This window comes from Sminthopsis crassicaudata, chromosome 1 (assembly GCF_048593235.1).
Source record: "Sminthopsis crassicaudata isolate SCR6 chromosome 1, ASM4859323v1, whole genome shotgun sequence".
Classification (NCBI taxonomy): Eukaryota; Metazoa; Chordata; class Mammalia; order Dasyuromorphia; family Dasyuridae; genus Sminthopsis; species Sminthopsis crassicaudata.
The window spans coordinates 68,232,901-68,252,391 of NC_133617.1; the positions used below are offsets into that span (position 1 = coordinate 68,232,901).

General features: G+C 37.7%; 1 protein-coding gene across 31 annotated transcripts in view; it reads right to left on the reverse strand.

Annotated features, from left to right (window-relative positions):
* Nucleotides 1-2,473: 2,473 nt before the first annotated feature.
* ACER1 (alkaline ceramidase 1) overlaps nt 2,474-19,491 on the reverse strand; it is an 82,744-nt gene continuing 65,726 nt past the window's right edge. For 16 of the 31 annotated variants that reach the window (XR_012489154.1, XR_012489138.1, XR_012489111.1 and 13 more), the window contains 3 exons: nt 19,097-19,304; nt 10,789-10,921; nt 2,474-2,905 (listed from right to left, as the gene is read on the reverse strand). Coding sequence is in view for 7 of the 31 variants with exons in the window: in XM_074309335.1 (XP_074165436.1) it covers nt 19,121-19,304 (184 nt within the window). In the remaining 24 variants the exon portion in view is untranslated. Of the gene's footprint in view, nt 2,906-10,788; nt 10,922-17,835; nt 19,305-19,491 lie in introns of those variants that run through there. The other 15 variants (XR_012489112.1, XR_012489156.1, XR_012489149.1 and 12 more) reach the window with 6 other exon arrangements.

Consider the following 19,491-nt stretch of genomic DNA (forward strand, 5'->3'; position numbering starts at 1 on the left):
CTCTGTGACCCTGTGTAAGTCATTTAATCCAATTATTTCCTGAATAAACATTTTAAAAGGAGAAATTCCATTTTTTCTCCTATTGCTTATTTAGGAAACTTGAGTTACTTGAATTAGTGTTCCTTCAGAATCAAGTCAATAAGTATTTAAGCAGCATCTACTATATGTTTATTTGTTATTTATTTTAGCACCTGTTATATCAGACACCGTGCTAAACACTGGGGATATAAAGGAAGGCAAATGACAGATCTGTTTTCAAGGAGCTCAGGGATGAATGAAAAGGTTCTGAAATGAAGGACTTTTTCTGCCTCCCTGAAAAACTTGCTTGCTAATGAGCTTAGGATTTTTCTCTAGTAGTGATCTATGGACTTGATCAATCAATACTTTACTGTATGCATTCACAAGGTCTGAATAGTTGTGTTTTTTTTTTTAATTACTGTGACATGGCATATAGTTTTTTTTTTTTTTAAGTTATCCTTTTCCCCCAGGACACCTAATATTTTTATCTCTCTGAATCCTGTCTTCAAGGGTAGTTTGCTTTTGGCTAATATATAATCTATGTTACTCAAGTTACTGACTTTTACTTCTCTTTTGTCAAATTTTCTTCCACTTTTTTTTTTTGTTTCAGATTTGTTATTTTCTTTTCAGAGTCTCTACTTCCTTGGAGAGATTCTCCAGTATTTATTTTAAGTTTTCTACCCTGCTATTTATTTCCATTAATTCTAATTTATGATCCAGTTTCTATCAAAACGTCTTCTTTTAAAGTTTTTTTTTCCTTTTGAACCATTCTTGAATTTCTTGCTGTTGCTCTATGATATTTTGAGAATCTAGAGAATTCTTATTTTTTAATTCACTTTTACTTTGTTTTTATTCTAGATTTTCTCCTCTCTCTTCCTATCCATAGAAAAAGCAAGAAATACAAAATCCATTACAAATATGAAATCATAAAAAAATTCTCATTTCTACTGAAAATTTTTCTTCATTTTTCTTTATAGTGTATGTTCAATGTGTTTATGATCTTTGGATTTTTATACACTTATCTTTTTGTCTTTACACATCTTACCATTAATTTATCTACTTGGTAGTTAGGCTTATACTTGACTTTTTTTTTCTTGGATTTTATAATCTTTCAGTTTTTTTCTTGTATTTCAATTTCTTAACTCTAGCTTCCTACCTTCCCACCTCTTCCTTCCTACTTCCATTCCTTCCATTTCCATTTCATCACAGAATTTTGAGATTAGTTGTCTGGCTTCCTTGCTGGATGCAGAGTGAGGAGCAATGCATGAAGATTTTATTGGATCCCTTCCTAGAGTAAATTTTATGGGTAAAGAACTGACCTTAAATGAGTTTCTTCCAGTGACAATAACCATCAGGTTCCCATCTTGCCTTACTAGGAAGGATCAGTGGGGCCTTGAGAGGAAGCACATTTTAGCCTTTATTGGGTGAGTAGGTACTGTTTGCAGAGCAGAAAGAGAAGGAAAATTGGGGAGAGATAGGAAGTACTTGGGGTAGTTGGTGGAAAATGGGGGGAGATGACACTAGAGAGAACAGGGAATTACTGAAGATAAGAGGGAATATACTGAGTAGAGGAAAGGAGGAAGCCTGATGGAAAGGAAAAGAGACAATCATTGATTGGCTTTCTTGCTGCTTAAAATCACAGTTACCAACAAAACTAGAAATAAAACGAGTGTCGTTTGATTTGGAAATGGATTAACATATTTTAAGAATCCAATGGAATATGATTATGCTGTGTAACCAGGAAGTGTCTCTGTGGAGTAAAGTTTGGCTGGCCTCTTTCCCTTCTCTTCCTTCCCTCAAAAAAATTGGGAAGATCTGATTCCTCCCAGATCACTTTCTTCTCCTCTTACTAAGTAGCCCACGAGACAGATAGCATCTTTCTACTTGTCCACACCTCTACCCCATCTCCCTCAGAGAAAGGAGATCTGTCTGAGGTATCCAAAATTTCAGCCAGCTGATCAGAGCACAGGTAGGTCTCTTTCTCTCTGCTTTTTATGGAGCTTATAGTTAAATAAATAAAAATAATAACAATCATCACCATCTTTAGCTCAAGGATAAATTTGTTCTAACATACATAGGTCTCTTTCTGTTATTTTATGGAGCTTATAGTTAAATAAATAAAAATAATAACCATCACTATAAGATCTTCTCATACATATATCCTTGGAGCTCTAAGAGAGGGACCCTAATATTTGGGCAGAGATTTAGATCTTTGACCTGATTTAATCCTGTTTTTTAACTACCTATTAACAACCTTCCATTGCTATTCCATGACATGGAATAAATATACAGAGGTGTAGGATCAAACAGTCATAATTGATCACATTTTCTTATATTAAAAGAAAACATTTTTAAAACAGTGACATCAGTACTGATGACGAGACTTAAAGAGCAAAAAAAGTTTAAATTAAATGTTTGCCATTTCTAGGAGATAATGCAAAAAGGAAAAAAAAAATTAAGTTAAGCATGTTACTGGTTTATTCTGGTTTTTGGAGAGAAATGATTCAACCTCTTGGGGAGTTGTTTCTTTGTTGTTGAAGGCTCACCCATAGAAGAAAAGCCTGCAAGGATCAGAGTCCAGTCTCCACATTTTTTTTTTGCCATCACAGTCACTGCTGTCATCAAATTTTTCTTCTAAAACAAAAGCAAAAAGTCCTCCTTTCCCTTTGATGGGAGGTTCTCCAGTTTGCTAATTCCCAGTGGCAGGAAGGGGATGCAAAACTGCAACAAATGTTCTTCCTTTAAACCCAATCCTCCTTCTATTCATGGCATGGATCACAGAAGTCTGATCCAATCTTGAGGCTTCCTCAGCAGAAATAGTGCCAGGCGATATCCAGAATTATTTTTCTTTGGTAGAATTTGTGTCAGTTGACATACTGGGTTATAGCTATACGAAATAAAGAAGATGAGAAATTCAGAAAAACGGAAAGATGTGTTATGAATTGGTGTAGAATGAAAAATTAAAATCAGCAGAAAAATATACACAGTGAATATAGTAACATAAATGAGACAACTCAAAAAGCAGTTCTGAGTTTGAGTAACTTTTTTGGAATAATGATTTTGGAGATACACTTAATGTCATACATCTACAGTTGGAAGGGACCTTAGAGTGTAATTCAATCCCTTCATTTAACAGTTGAGAAAACTAAAGACCAGCAAGATTAAATCACTTGCCAAATGTCCCAAGGTAGTAAGAGTCAAAAGTGGGATTTGAACTGAAGTCCTCAGATTTCAGAGTAATGCTATCTCTATTGTGCCGTTCTCTGGGGAAATGGATTGTAAGAAGAGAAAATTGTGTGAGGTATTTTCCAAACAAGTTTCCCTTCAACTAACTTCATGAGCTTATAGGACAGAAAATCTTTGGGGCTTCTAAACATATCTCCTCCTCTATCCTTGATGCAAAGGTGAGGTATCAGTGAAGAAGACAAAGGAGTTTTCCAGATTAAGTCACAGAAAGGGAGAGAATTCTTTCAGTGACTGGGAGTCAACCCCAGTTGAACCTGAATGGCTTGGGCTCTGGAGGACAATTTGTTAAGGAGATCTATAGAAAGAAACTTCTTTGAGAACTCTGCATTGCTTCCCCCCTCTTTCCCTTTACTTTTTTTTTTTGCAGAGGATGATACAGGAACTTAAAAGATATTAATAGATATTTTTTGCATTGTTGCACATTGTAATTAAATATGTTTGCCCAGTTTACTAGAAAAGAGAGTTCCTGAATAATATTTGTCAAAATATTGTCAGTAAAAAGTACAGGTCAAAAACCTCAGGGAACCCGATATGTATTATCTTAGTTCAAGAATTAGCAAAATGCTGGAGCAAATCAAGTCAACAAGAATTTATTAAACTTACTATGTGCCAGGCACTGTGCAAAAAGCTGGGAACACAAAAACAAGAAGAAATAAAATAATTCCTTGTTAAGATTACCAGGTGAGAACTCAGATTGTCTGGACAGTGACAAGGTGAGAATTCAGGTTGTCTGGACAATTACAAGGTGAGAACTCAGGTTGACTTGACAGTTCTCTGGCTCAGACCTTTGGTTTGGGCCTTTAAAGGGAGTTTACACCTTAGAATTCTAAGAGGAGCAAGTTCATTGGTTGGAGTACTTCTTCCCAGAAGCTCTTGCATTATCCCACGCCCATTCTCTGGGAGGATAAAAAGAGGCAACATTGAGCCTGGAGAGCAGTCTGGATTGGGGAAGGACAAGAGCTGGAGGAGATTCAGAGCCAGGATTCAGGAAGAAGAAGAGGCTGGCTGGAGGCTCCAGAAGCCTCCCAAGAAACCTGCTCATAGAGGAAAAGATTATACAGAAAAGAAACCTCTTCCCAGAGAAGGATTACAACTGAGAGACGACCAGACCCTCACAATTCAAGAACATTACAATTCCTTATCTTCAATAAGTTCACTTTTAAGAGGAAAAGAGAAAATATAAAAAAGGAAGCTGAAAAACAGAGATATAAGCTTAGTAGAATAGATTTTTTAAAAATTAATAAGAATGAATAAGAAATAGTAGGAAAGTCTTGAAGAGTGCATCTTGGAGAGAAATAAAGACCTAAATTTCTGAATTGGAGGTTCTGGTAGAAACCAACTAGTTCATGGAAGATGCATTAAGGAAGAATGTGTGAGAACTCCAGAATGAACTTCCAGAATGAAGAGATTTCTGTGACACTATAGGGAAAGTCTGGGGAATCAGGAGGAAGCCTGGAGAGGAGAGAAAAGCTCGTTCACATAGTCTGAAATGAAAAGTTTGTGGTCATTGTTTTTCTGACTCCCTGCTTCCTCCCTGGAGGAGGAGACCCTGAGGCTGCATGATGCCAGACTCAAGTCTTCTCTCCTGAGGAAGGAAATTTCTTAAGCAGATAATTTATAGAAGGAAAAGAATCACCCACATGGACCCTGAAGCTCGAGGAGCAGTAAGGGATGAAAGTCGTAACACAAAGAAACGAAAAGCTTTGCCCTCCACTGTTTTCCAGAGTTCTTCAGGAAAAGATATTGACCAGCAATTCCAAAACTATGCTTCTTTTCTGGGGGAAGTCTAAATTATGGGGTGGAACTGAGTGTGGAGAACTATAAAATTTTAAGGAAAACTGAGACTTGTCAGAAAGAGAATACAACTGCATAGATTGTGAACTCTTATGAACTTTTTATGTGAAGTTTTTATTATCTTGCACTTGTTTATGGACTATTGTTTGTGTGTTCTTTGTTTTTTCTAAACTCCCTGGGAGGTAAAACCCTGTTTATACTGCACTTGGTACTTTGAGTCTTATGCTTTGTATGAGAATTGGAAGAGATCTACATTTATGGAAATCCAGACACAAGCTATATAGATAAAACTATGGTGGGGGAAATAATGCATAGAGGCATAATGAGTCAAAGAAATATAGTCTCTCCTCAATATTTGTGCATTTGACTTTTGTGACTTTTAGAATTTGCATGATTAAAATACTGAAGAATTTTTTAAAAACAGAATAAGCTAACTGGTAAAACAGACACAAAAATCCACTGAAGAGAATTCCTTAAAAAGCAGAATTACCCAAAAGGTGGGGGGAAGGTTGAAATGTTTTTCTTTTCTTTCATATTAACCAATAGGTTGGGTCCCTTAGAGTTGTGAATGAAAAGAAGAAAAAAAAAAAAACTCTTTAAAAATTCAAATGGGAGGGAGAATTCTGGGAAGATGGTATAAGGTTTCCAAATTTACCCTACAAACAGATCAAATTTGTACCTCAGGGTGAACATAGACAGATGAAAAATCAAAACTTGGAGCAGAACAGGGATCTTCCTGAAACACCCTTAGAAGACCTGAAGAAAGATCCCAGAATAGGTAAAGTACACTGAAGTATAGTAGTTTCTGCACTACAGAAACAGTGGGGAACCCCTGGGCTAGCTGGGTTCAGCTAGGGGCAATCAGGGGCCTAAGTTCAGGAAAAGTGAAGTAACCCATACTAATTAAGAACATCAGGCTATCCCCCCTATTAAAGATGAGTACAATCCTTTAGGGGAAAATAGATATTCAATGAAATAGAGGACTTTTAAGCATTCTTGATGAAAAGATCAAAGCTGAATAGAAAATTTGACTTTTAAACTCAGCAATACCACTAATAAGTCTGTATCCCAAAAAGATTTTCTTAAAAATCCATATGTATACAAATAGTCTAGCAGTTCTTTTAAATGGCAAAGATTTGAAAATGGAGGGAATAGTATACGTTATTCCCTCTTTGAGCCAATGAGAATAGGATTCAGATACTGATCCCTGCCACCTTCTTCATTTTTACTGGCACCATTAAAAACTCTTTCGTATTTTTTTTTTATGTGAGATAATTTATTCTACTTCTCCCCTTCCCTTTGGCCATGTGAGATAATTTATTCTACTTCTCCCTTTCCCTTTGGCCAGTTCTATTTTTAAGGAGTTTTTTACTTCAGTAAATTTTTGTACTTCTTTTTCCATGTGGCCAATTCTGATTTTTGAGTTTTTTAATTTCTCTATTATTTTTGTGCCTTGTTTACCAAGCTGTTGACTCTTTTAAAAAATGTTTTTCTCATATTACTCTAATTTCTTTTCCCTCAATTTTTCCTCTGTCCCTCTTATCTAATTTTTAAAAATCCTTTTTTTAGTTATCAAACTGTGCATACCCTTTGATCCAGCATTGCTGCTATTGGGCTTATATCCCAAAGAAATACTAAGGAGGGGAAAGGGACTTGTATGTGCCAAATTGTTTGTGGCAGCTCTTTTTGTAGTGGCTAGAAACTGGAAGATGAATGGATGTCCATCAATTGGAGAATGGTTGGGTAAATTATGATATATGAAGGTTATGGAATATAATTGCTCTGTAAGAAATGACCAGCAGGAGGAATACAGAGAGGCTTGGAGAGACATATCAACTGATGCTGAGTGAAATGAATAGAACCAGAAGATCGCTGTACACTTCAATGTTGTATGAAGATGTATTCTGATGGAAGTGGATATCTGCAACATAAAGAAGATCCAACTCACTTCCAGTTTATCAATGATGGACAAAAATAACTACACTCAGAGAAGGAACACTGGGAAGTGAATGTAAATTGTTAGCACTACTGTATCTACCCAGGTTACTTATACCTTCGGAAGCTAACAATTAATGTGCAACAAGAAAATGGTATTTACACACATATATTGTATCTAGGTTATATTGTAACACATGTAAAATGTATGGGATTGCCTGTCATCAAGGGGAGGGAGTAGAGGTAGGGAGGGGATAATTTGGAAAAATGAATACAAGGGATAATGTTTTTAAAAAATTACTCATGCATATATACTGTCAAAAAAATTATAAATACATAATTTTTTTTAAATCTTTTTTTTTTTTTTTTAGCTCTTCCAGGGATTGTTTCTTGGGCTTGAAACCAATTCACATTTTTCTTTAAGGCTTTAGATATAGATATTTTGACATTGTTGTCTTAGAATTTTGTATTTTGATCTTCCTTGTCACCACAGTAATTTTCTCTGGTCAGTTTCTTTTTTTGTTGTTGTTTTGTTTTGTTTGCTTGTTTGTTTACTCATTTTCCGTATTATTCTTGACTTTTTAAACTTTTTGTTAAAGTTGGACTCTGCTCCCAGGTGTGGAGACCCTGTCCCAAGCTTTATATTTTTTATGCTGTTGTTTTCAAAACTAGTTTGGGGTGGGAGGAGGGGTCTATAACTTTTCATTTCATCTAAGGTGTTATGATAAAAACAGAGGTGTGTTTGCTATTCTCCCAGTCTGTACTCAGGCCTGCAAGTAACCACAAGCATTGTTTTCTACCCTGGAACTGTGACTAGGGTCCTCCACTCTAAGCATCACACTACTCCACTACAAGTTTTGGTGTGCTAGTGCTCCTCCAAACTCTGGGACTGCCATCCAGGTTTGTATCCTTGATCCAGACCCCTATGATCTCCTTTCAAGTAGATGTCTGACTTCTTTACTATCTGTGGGCTGTGAGCTCCAAAAGCCACTTCTACAGATTCATTTGTCTCCAAGGCCTGCTGCTGGTTTGCTGCTCTACTCTTACCCCAATGCAACAGCCCAACCTTCCTGCCAACTTTTTATGTTGTACTGGACTAGAAAATAGTTTCATTCCTTCCTGTAAGGAAGGGTTTTGCTACTTCAGAATTCATTTTGAGTAATTATTTCAAGTTGTTTGGAGAAGAACTTGGGAAAACTCAGGCAAGTCCCTGACTTTTCTCCATCATTTTGACTTCACCCTCTCTCTTGCAAATTTAATCAAAAAAGACTTTAAAACAAAAAAGAATGGGGATGAGAGAAGACTGATTATTCATAGATACCATAGGGGGCACCTAGGTGGCTCAGTGGATACAGCACCAGCTTTGAATTCAGGAGGACCCGAGTTCAAATCTGGTCTCAGACACTTAACACTTCCTAGCTGTGTGACCCTGGGCAAATCACTTAACCCCAGCCTCAGGGAAAAAAAAAAAAAAAAAAAAGATAGATACCATAGAAAGTAACGACAGTAAAAGAAGACTACTTTGATAAGTCTCCAGAATAAGAACAGTAGTTGCAGCCCAAAAGTTTATAGATGATGAAAACCAAAAATGGAACCAATAATAAAATCACCAATAGCTTCAAAAACCTATATGCAAACACCCAAAATCCAGGCAACAAGCAAGATGAACTTTCATTTTCAAAGAGGACCAAAATAACATCACTATCTTAGAGCTGAGTTATACTGTGTCCAGCCAGGACTGACCAGATCAACAGGAGCTCGGAGTGCTTGGCCACGGGTCAGACACAAATAGTCCCTATGAACATTTGAAGTAATTTCTCTAACTTTGTGTATTTCGTGTTTCCTTTGGGCAATTCAATTCTGCTTTGTTCTTGTACTGCTTTTTCTGACTACTTTGTGAGTGCTGGCGTTGTGTAAATTCTCCATAAAATAAATTCGTTTGGCAAGTGTACATTTGGCATTTGAACAATGTGGCCAGCCCAGTGGAGTTGTGTTCTCTGTAGTTGAGTTGGAATGCTTGGCAGTTTAGCAATGGTCATTTGTTATTGAATACTTGTGCCTCATGACCTTCTCATCACCAATACTGTATTCTATTTACCTAAACACAATACAACTTTGTGGCAACAATACAACCCTCACAGCAAATATCGGCATTTAATAAACTATGTGATCGTAAGAAGAGACAGGCAGGATGTGAGAGTGACCAAGATTCACATTCAACAAAAGAGGCAGTCCCAAGGCAAAAAGACTAGCAGAAGAATTAATATCAACAAATTAAAGTGTTTCTCTGAAAGGGAACAATTTGTTGCCAAATTGAAGAATAAGTTGAGTCAACAGATAGTTGGCAACAATGGAGCAGAAAAGGAGTGGACAGCTTTCAGAAATTTGATGTACAAAACTGCATTTGCTCATCTGGGTCAGAATATTCACAAACATCAAGATTGGTTTGATGAAAATGATGGGGAAATTCAGAAGATGCTAAATGAAAAATAAGACCTCCACAGGCTATACCAGCAGGATAGTTCATCCATCTCTAAAAAGGTAGAGTTTGGTTACATCAAAAGTAAAGTAAAAGTAAAGTACAATAGAAACTTAGAAATGCAAGATTCTTAGCTCAGTAAAAAGGCAGTTGAAATTCAGTTTTATGCTGATAGTAATCCAAATGCAATGAAGATTATTTATCAGCCAAGACTTGTGGTGCATCTCAACTACTCAGTGCCGATGGGGTCACACTAATTAGTGATAAGGACATGATCCTAGAGAGAAGGGCTAAATATAAATACTTCAACAATTATCAATCAATGCTGAAGTTATTGACTATTTACCTCAAGTTAAAATCAATCACTCCCTAGCTAAAGTTCCAATGGAAGAAGATGGCATTAGGTTACTAGGGAGATAACATGGCACTGAAGAAAAGGCACTGGCTTCAGAGTAGTGAGATTAGGGTTCAAATCTTGCCTCTGATACTACCTTTGGAACATTGGGCAAGCCATTTAATCTACTCTAGCTTTGGTTTCTTTATTTGTAAAATGAGTGGTTTAAATTAGATGAACTCTGAGGTTTGTTCCAGCTCTAGATGGATGAGCTTATGGTTCTAGACATTCTAATGTAAAGAGGAAAGTATGACATCATATGGATCATTGATACTAGTATGGTGGAACCAATAATTGGAAATTGCTTTGTATGGATGTTTTTTATTCAAAAGAAATAAGTGAAATTCCAAGAGCCAGAGTGGGATAAGCAAATGGAGAGCATTTGGATGAAAGGTAATGCAGGGTGGATTTCATCTTTGTGATACAGTGGATAGCTTGGACTGAAGGAGTAATTATATAAGGAATTTGGGAAACAGATAATCTTGGGACAGAAGCAGGCTACAGTAGTGAAAGGGGGGGGGGAGACTTTAATCTGCTGAAAGCAAAACTGAGAATTTTTTGACATTTTTTATTGATAAATTCATCTTTCAAAAAGTCAAAAAACAAACCAGGGGGAATTCTATTCTTGATCTGCTTATCACTATCCCTCTTATTTGATTTTTTAAAATACTTTTTGAGCTCTTCCAAGGAGTATTTTTTGGACCTGAGATCAATTCTCATTTTTCTTTGAGGTTTTGGATGTAGATATTTTGAAACTGATGTCAACTGGTTCCTGGAATGGGAATAATGGGAAACCTAGAAGCAAATGATCACTTCCTCTTAGAGTTTGTGACAAGGGAGAGGAAGTCTAAATATACTCTGATATACATTCTATATTGCAGAAGAGTTTTCAAAGGATTCAAAAGATATACCAAAACTTTACCTTCATAGTTGTCACTACTCCATCCCAAAGCCACACTCATCACCTCTGCTCTTCTCAAGTTTCTTAGCTCTCATCCAGTGAAGATTCCTCTCCTCCTTTAATTAAATGCTGTTTGAGTTTCAGACCTCCCAATCTACACATCAAATAACTGTTGTTAATGGTATTTTAAATTTAGTTTCTTTGTTTTTAAGAATATGCCTATTACTATTATGGTAAAAAGAGAAATGCTTGGGTAGAGGAAAATGGGAACAGTGGAAAATGAGAGGAGGAGAGCACAGAAGGAATAGATAAATATTAAAATATCTTAATTCAAAATAAAAAAAATAGATAAAACAGGGGCAGCTAGGTAGTGAAGTGGATAGAGAACCAGCCCTGAAGTCAGGAGTACCTGAGTTCAAATCTGTCCTCAGACACTTAACACTTCCTAGCTGTATGACCCTGGCCAAGTCACTTAACCCCAATTGCCTCAGCAAAAATAAAATAAAATAGTAAAATTAAAAAATAGTAAAATGAAAGGTCATCATTGGGACAAAAGAAAGGAAATGAGGCAGAGAGAGGGACATGTTAGGTAGATAATAAGAGAAGGGAGGTGGAGATGGGGGTGAGAGAAAAAGAAAGTAATAAATGAAAAGAAAAAATAAGGAAAGACTTGTAAAAGATAAGGAAAGGAGAAGAGGCAGCCAAGAAGTGAAGTGAATATGGGGAGAAGAATAATACTAGAGAAGATAGAGGACACTGGGGGAAATAGGGCAAGTAGGTGTTGGAGGAAGACTGAGGACATGGAGTATTAAGAGGGGTACATTCAGGAGAAGGGGAAAGATTTGAAAAGTGAGACATAAGGATAGTTAAGTGGCATAGTAGATAAAGTATCAGCCCTGGAATCAAGAGGATCTGAGTTCAAAAGGAGCTTTGTACATCTACTACCTGGGCAACTTACTTAATCCTAATTGCCTCTGAAAAATTTTTAAAGGAAAATAAAGGTGAGACATTGAGGGGAAGAGGGGATGTTAGGGAAATAAAGTGATATTGAGGAAAAGGAGGGAATGTGGGAAGAGATAAATGGATTCAACATGTTTTTTGACACAAGAATCCTTTATTTCATTTTCTAAAGATACATATATATATATGTATATATATATATATATATATATATATATATATATATATATATATACATGCAAAATTTAATTTTAAAATATATTTCATTGGGTATCCAGTATCTTTATTTGAATTTTCAGTTTCTCTTTTTTTGTATATTTTCTATAACTGCTTTGTAATAGTGTTTTAAAGTATCACATGATGCAGAATGTCTTTACCCTTTAGCTATTTTTCAGTTGCCCATGATACATTTTCCCATTTTTCTATGGTTGTGAGTGTGTGTGTATGTATGTATATTTCATAATAATTTTATCCTTATCAAAAAGTCTCTTACTATTTTAATTTGTATTGATAAAAGTGTTGAAAGTAGAGGATCTTTATTTTATATTTGATTTTTGTGAGATTGCTTCTAATGTGCTACCATTACATGCTAAATTCCTTTTTTGGTTTAAGGTAGATATTTTTATCTATGTCTAAGAAAAATTCTTCTATTCCAATTCTTCTCCATCTACTGATAAAGCATATTTTATTTTTGTTTATATGCTGCATCATGCTCATAGCTTTTCTGATGCTGTACAAATCTTGCATGCCAAATTTAAAGCCAGCTTTGACACACTGAATAATATTCTGAATGTCTTCTGCTAGACAATATTTTATTTAGTAATTTTGTCTATATTGTGGAAAAATTATATTATGTTCACATTGTTTTTAAAAATTCATGTTCTTTTTTTGCTTTTACACAATAATTAATGTTACATTTCAATTTCCAAGGAATTCTGTAGTTTTTAATCATGCTATTTTTATTTCACTCCAGTTTAATTGCATTAAGTTCTTAAATACAGTACATGTAATTCCAATCCTTTTTTAATTTGAAAGAAAATTTATTACCTTTTTCTCTGTTTTTGTTTTCTATATATATCAATTAATTCCCAAACTATTAAACAATGCAAATGTGTAAATTATTTACTATTAATTTATCTGATTTGTCATCTTCTGATAATGGCATGTTGAGATCCCATGCTATTATTACATTTTTATTATTCTTATACTTGATTTATATTTATTTTATATACTTTGTCTAATTCTTTGGCAAATATGCATTATTATTATTAGATATTTTTATGTTTTCTTTCATTTTCTAAATAAAATTTCATTTTATCAGTATCTGATGCCTCAACAATCCTGCTTGCATTTTTAACTTGTAATTGTATGATAAAAGGCATGCAGATTCAAATTTTATGTGTTTTTGCATCAAACGAATTTTCTGCATCCTACATATTGATAGGTTTTGCTTATCAACTTGTTCTATAATTTTTAATACTGAGCCTTATTGTTTATGCATAGTGGTCAGCATATAGCATATAACCCAGAAAGAGAGGCAATACTTGGGAGAGAAGGAGGCTGCTACAAAAAGAGTGGTACATAGGAATGACAGAGCAATAAGGAGATGCTGTTTAAATATGGGAATTACTCAAGGCTGTGTGCAGATTCCTCTCTTTCTACATTCTCTTCCTGGGTGATTTCGTATGTTTCCATGGCTTCCATTTTCACTTTTTCAAACTTTCCAGATTTACAAATCCAGCCTTAATAGCCCTTAAGCTTCAGTTCCACATTTTTAATTGTTTGCTGGATATGTGTTCACCTGGGGTTCAGCCCATCCCTTCAAACTCAACATGTACAAATACCTCCCTTGGTATCTCATCTACCCTCTCAAAAGAATCTTCTTTTGATCCTATCCATCTTGGGTCTCCTAAACTCCTAGAGAGAACCATACACCATCTCTCTTTCTTATCATCCCCTTTATCTTATTCAACCTTCATGGTTTCATTGAATGTTTTCCCCTCTACCTTAACTGAAAAATTCAATAGCCTTTCATCAGTCCTCATTCTCCTTGACCTTTCCACACTATTGACACTATTGACCATTTCTTGCTCCAGAATGCTCTTCCCTCCCTCAGATTTCATGGCAATGTTCTCTTCTCCCCCTACCAATCTGACCACTGCTCCTTTTGATAATTCAGCAATCTGCTCCAATTCACCCAGGGTTTCCTGAGTGCCCTCTTCTCTCTCTGTTCTCACTCTGGATGATTTCATCTGCTTCCATGGGTTCAATGAACATTTTCCTGTAGGTCACTCTCAAAGCTGTTAATCCAGCCTCAAACATGTCCCTGAAATGCCAGTCTCACTTTTCTAATGGACTCCTAGATATCTTACTTGAGTCTCTTAACTAACACACCTCAAACTTAACATGTTCCAAACTTGATTCTCTGCTAATTTTTCCTATTTCAGTTCTCTCACGTTTCTTATATATTCCTCCCTTTCATGCAGTCTATAGTCAAGTCAAGCCTACCCAAAAAGCAAGAATGCTTTTCTTCACACACCACATACCCTCTCACATCTCAGTGCCTTTGTTAAGACTGGTTCCCACATGTGGAATATACTCTTTCTCTTTTGCCTTTTAGAATCCCTTTAATCTCAGCCCAGTGCCATCTTCTAAATGAGGCTTTCTGGTAGCTTCCCTCTCTTCCTGAAATGGCTATAATGGAGGAAATTGATCCTGATCATCTGGTCACTTCTCACATTATTGTTATCATGTACTCTGATCTCAAAATCTTCAGTATAACTCCCATTAACCAGGACACATAAGAATACATGTGTGTGCCTTAGCATATGGCCCACAGGTAGAATCTCAAAAATAGACTTAGCCTCAAGGGAAACACCTAATCAAACAAATCAGAAGAGCTCCCTGATTAGCCTTATCTAGTATTTACTTATCATCATCATTATTATTACACTGCCTAGTATTTTATTATTTGACCTTTATTTTCCTACTGTATGTGTTGTTCCCTTCAACAGAATATAAGGTTCGTGAGGGTAGAAACTATTTCATGCAACCTTGGAGCTACTCTTAGGCTCTCTCTGTCCCTGATTCTGTGTTTCTGTTTTTCTTTTTCTCTCTTTGTTGCTCTCTCTCTGACTCCATCTTTGTCTCCCTGTTTCTCTGTCTCTATCTCTCTTTTCCTCCCCCCATTCTGTCTCTGTCTGTCCCTCCTTTGCTCATTTTTCCATCTCTGTCTGTTTCTCCCTTTCTCTCTGTTCTGTTTCTCTCACATTATCCACCCCCAATCAGAGGCCAAGTTCCTTTAATTTACTTCTTCATCAGGAACCTTCCTCTCCCTATTCACTATCAGCATCCTAGTTTAGATCCTCATTATCTTTCATATGCATTATTATTATAATAGCTTTCTAAGTGGTCTTCCTGCCACCTATAGGTTTTCCCCCTCTCCAATGCATCCTTCATATTGCTACCTGAGCAATCTTCCTGGTGTATGATTTAGGTAAATAAAGGTCACCCATTTACGTAGACCTTTCCTGTGTTGTCTTCCAAATAAATGATCTTGTCAATTAAGCCTTGTCCTGTTTAGCTCCAAGTGACCTTAACTTTAGTGCCATCTTTTTGCTGATTGTTTCCAATTTATCCAATATACAGTTGTCTGTACCTAGCTGCTTGTTTCATGTTGTCTCCCCCACTGATCTCCTTGAAGATGGAATTTCTGTCTTTTCTCTTTCTTTGGCTCTCCAGTACTTAGCATGGTACTTGTGGCATAGCCTTATCTCACATGGTCTCTCTCTCTCTCTTGACTTCCTCTACAAGTTGCACTACTTCCCAACTCATATTCTTGTGCTGCCAACGAATTTGGCTCCTCTGACTACTCCCTTCCCCTTCCCCATCTTTAGGGAAAGAGGTCTCTCCTTCCTCAGATTTCTGGACCTCTCCTTGGCTCCTCTGCCAGCCTTCCTTGTATCATGTACTTTTGAAGTCAAGGACTGTTGTTTTCTTCTTGGTGTCCACAGCTCTGGGCACAGAGCCTTGTTTAGTAAATATTTGTTGAATTGAGAAGGGAGACATCAATGAAGGAAGGCACTGAGAAAAAGAAGGGATACTGGGAATAGCTGGAAACACTGAAGAGAGGAAGAAACTGAATGAGAGGAAAGTCTGCATTATACAGGAATGGGACATTAAGGAGAGAGGAGATATTGGAGAAGGGACGGGAAGAAGTCTACTAGTTAATGAATTGATGAGGGATCTAGAAAAGTAGCCCAAGAGTCATTCCTGCTGCTAATTATTTTTATCAGTAACTTGGATAGCATACTTGACACATTGCTGGGAGAGGTAGCTAATGGGCTAGATTGTCAAGTCAGGCTCTAAGAAGATCTTAGAAACTCAGAAGGGTAGGCAGAATCAAATAGTTACAATATTCCAGAAGATCTGTCCATTTATTCCTGCTAGGACTTCATGGATGCAACCATCCCTTAGTGGATGGGTTCTTTCTCTAGTATTCACGAGCAGCATATTTGTTACCTGGTGGCCAATCTTTCAATGACCATACATCCCACTCTGCTAGGCTGCTGCTCAGGTATTAGGTTTCTATTTCCCAGCTTGCAATAGCCCACCAGGGTTGCATTCCATTGACATGGCCTTCATGGACCCAAGGTTCATACCACAACAAAGTACTGAAGGAGTTCTTTAGTAGGGGGATATAATATTTAATAGGGATAAATGTAAAGTTCCACAAAGATTGAAAAAGAAATATCAGCTGTATAAGTGTTGGTTGAAGCAGCATTGATGAATGAATGGATAGACGGATGGATGAGTGAATGAATAAATGAATGGATGAACAATTTGTATGCAAGTTTTAATGCATTTTAAGCTCCTGTAGCTGAAAAAAAAAAAGCTAAGGCAATATCTGACTTTAGTGTAATACAACTTTCAGAATAGGTTACTTTGGGGGGCAAAGAATGCTCCTACAAGGTATTATGTTGCAACTCTCATGCAATGTAACATAATATTTAAGTTTTTTGTGAACAAGGCATGCATTAACCTACCCCCTACTTGGTGGTACCTTTTCCATACTCAGCAAGATTAGGTCCTCCAGACACATGTCCATTAGCCCTGAGAGAACCTGTGCTGTCCTAACAGCCTTTTAAAATCCTGGGGATGCCTCTACATCATGAGGAGGTACCAGAGGATAACTTGGAAGAAGAAATACAGTCTTATGCCATCTTCATTGAAGAGCAATTTCCAGAGCAAAGGAGAGTCATCTTGTTGAGATACCCACATGGGATCCTAGATTGAGACTTGATCATGACCCTCAGCAGTCATTTCTAGTTTAACTCCATTTTACAGAGAGGAAATGACTAATTCAAGATCACATAGATAAAGGCAGAGCAGAACCAGGATTTGTCCCCAGGCCCTTTGCTTCTGAATCTTAGAACACTTTCCATTCTTGTGGTCAATTCTGGGGCCATCCTTTGTAAAGGACATTGACAAATAGATTAAGTCCTGAGGAAGGACCTAGGATGCTAAGAGAATGGGAGACTCTGTCTATAGGAGAATCATTTGAAGGAAGTGAGGATACTCAGCCTGGAGATAAGCAAGATTTAGGGGAGACATGAGAGCCATCTTCAAGTTCGAGATAGGCTAAGACCTGCTCCATGTGATCTCTTATGGAGGAAGTAGGAGCAAAGTGGAGCCATTATTTCAAGGGAAAATTTCCATTCATGGAAAAGAAAAATTCCCAACAATCTGAACTATTCCAAAGTGAAATGTGCTGACTCAGGAGGAGCTGGGTTCCTCATCCCTGGAGGTCTTTGAGTGGAGGCGGATGGTCACTCTGGGAATAGATGAGAGAGGACTCCTGTTCAGATAGACAGCTTTCTGAAGTTTGTGCCAGTTTCAAGACTCAAGGATTCGTGTGATGCTATGGTCAGTACACTGAGGAGAGAGGCGGGAGGGGATGAGGGACACAGAGGACAATTAGAGAAGGCTAGAAAGACAAATATAAGGAACCTCAGCCAGGGCTTTGTGTGGTAGGCTGGGTAGCCACTTGTCGAGAATGGTATTCCTGCTCAGATAGTGGCTGGATTAAAAAGCCTCAAAGGTCTCTTCCAATTTTCAGATTCTGTGATCTTGTGATTCTGGGAGAGAGAGACATTGTGGGGGAGAGGAAGAGGAAATAAGCCTGGAGGTCACTTCTGGGAGAATGACCAGGAACACAGACCTAGGTCTCAGAAACATGGAAGTAAATGGATGTTGATATGGAAGCAATGATTAGTTTCCCCAACCTCAGCCTCAGGCATGGATCTTCTTGGAGCCTGGGATTTCTCTTGTCCAGCCCCCTTCCCAGACTGGTCTCATCATCCAGGATCTATCAGCATCAAGTTGAAGAGGTATATTAGTTGTGGAATAGGGAAATCTGAGATGGTAGGAGAAGAGAAAAGAAAGAGAGAAAATAGAGAGCTGAAACCCTAAAGGCCATTTCTCTGCTTTTGGTCGGGACCACAAGACGGACCTCTCTAGGTGCAAGGTAAGGATTTCATGAGACTAATACAAGGAAGCTAAAAGATCTAGTCTAATCTAATTGTCTGGTAGCTAGGAATTCTGAGACCCAGATGGGGAAGGGATTTGTCTAGGGTCACATAGGTAGTTAGGAACAGAACCTGGACTGGAACTCAGGTCTCCTGACTCCTTTTCACCACGCCCATTCTGATCCTTTTCCCTTTGTGGAATGCCATGTCTCAGAGAGATGAAATTTCTCTGTCTTCATACCACAGAAGGAGCTGGAGGGACTGCTGGGGATCAATGAGTCTAACATTCATTTTATAAGAGGAGAAACTGAAGTTTGGTGGGGGGCAGGGACAAGGTCACCCAGGGAGCTGATGTCAGAGGTGTGGAGTCTCACACCCATTAGTATACGTGCATGTGCTGTGCCAGGTCTCAGGCTGGCTGGTGTGTATGTGTGGGAAGGCTGGAGAAGCAAAGAGAGTAGAATCATAAGGATGATAAGACTTGGAAAGGGAAGGAACCGAAGAGATACAATCTTTCTGAGGTTCAGAGGGAGGAATCAACTTACCCAGGATAAGATGGTAAGTTAATGACTGGCCAGGACTCAAACCCAGATCCTGTGACCCAGGTCCATCATCCCATACCCATACCCGTAGACATCAGAAACACTTTCCCATCTATAGCCTCCTCTGTTGTTTCCTTTCCCAGAGGGGCTGGTTCCTCTAACGTGGGAACAAAGTACCCTGAACCCCAACCCTGCTCCCTTCAGTGCCAGGGGTGGCAGCCTGAGGTTTCTGTCTACAGGACAGATTTTTTTTCTTGCCTAGCTCAGATGCCCCTACCTGGTCCCATTGGCCCTACAGACCTGCTATTCCAAGCTCTGGGGCCGTCAGCAGTTCTTGCCCCCATTATTGACCTTCTCGCCCTTGAAGGTCACATAGGGCAGCCCCATAAACCATTCATCCCGAGGCCAGTAGTGGATTTCCAGGGAGTTATCCTGCATCTCATACCGGCCATCCAGAATAATTAAGACATCCACTACATATGGGAACACAATGCTGATAAAGATGTGCCTAGAGAAATAGGTAAAAGAATTTCTATGAATTCACCCCTTACTGATTCCTCATCCCATAGGAATCCCTCCAAACTATCATAATCCCAGATCCTCCTAATTTCTCCCAGAACCCCTGAAACCTTACAAACTCATCCTTCTCCCAACCTCCCAGCTTCTTACTAGGGACTCTTCCATATTTACAACCT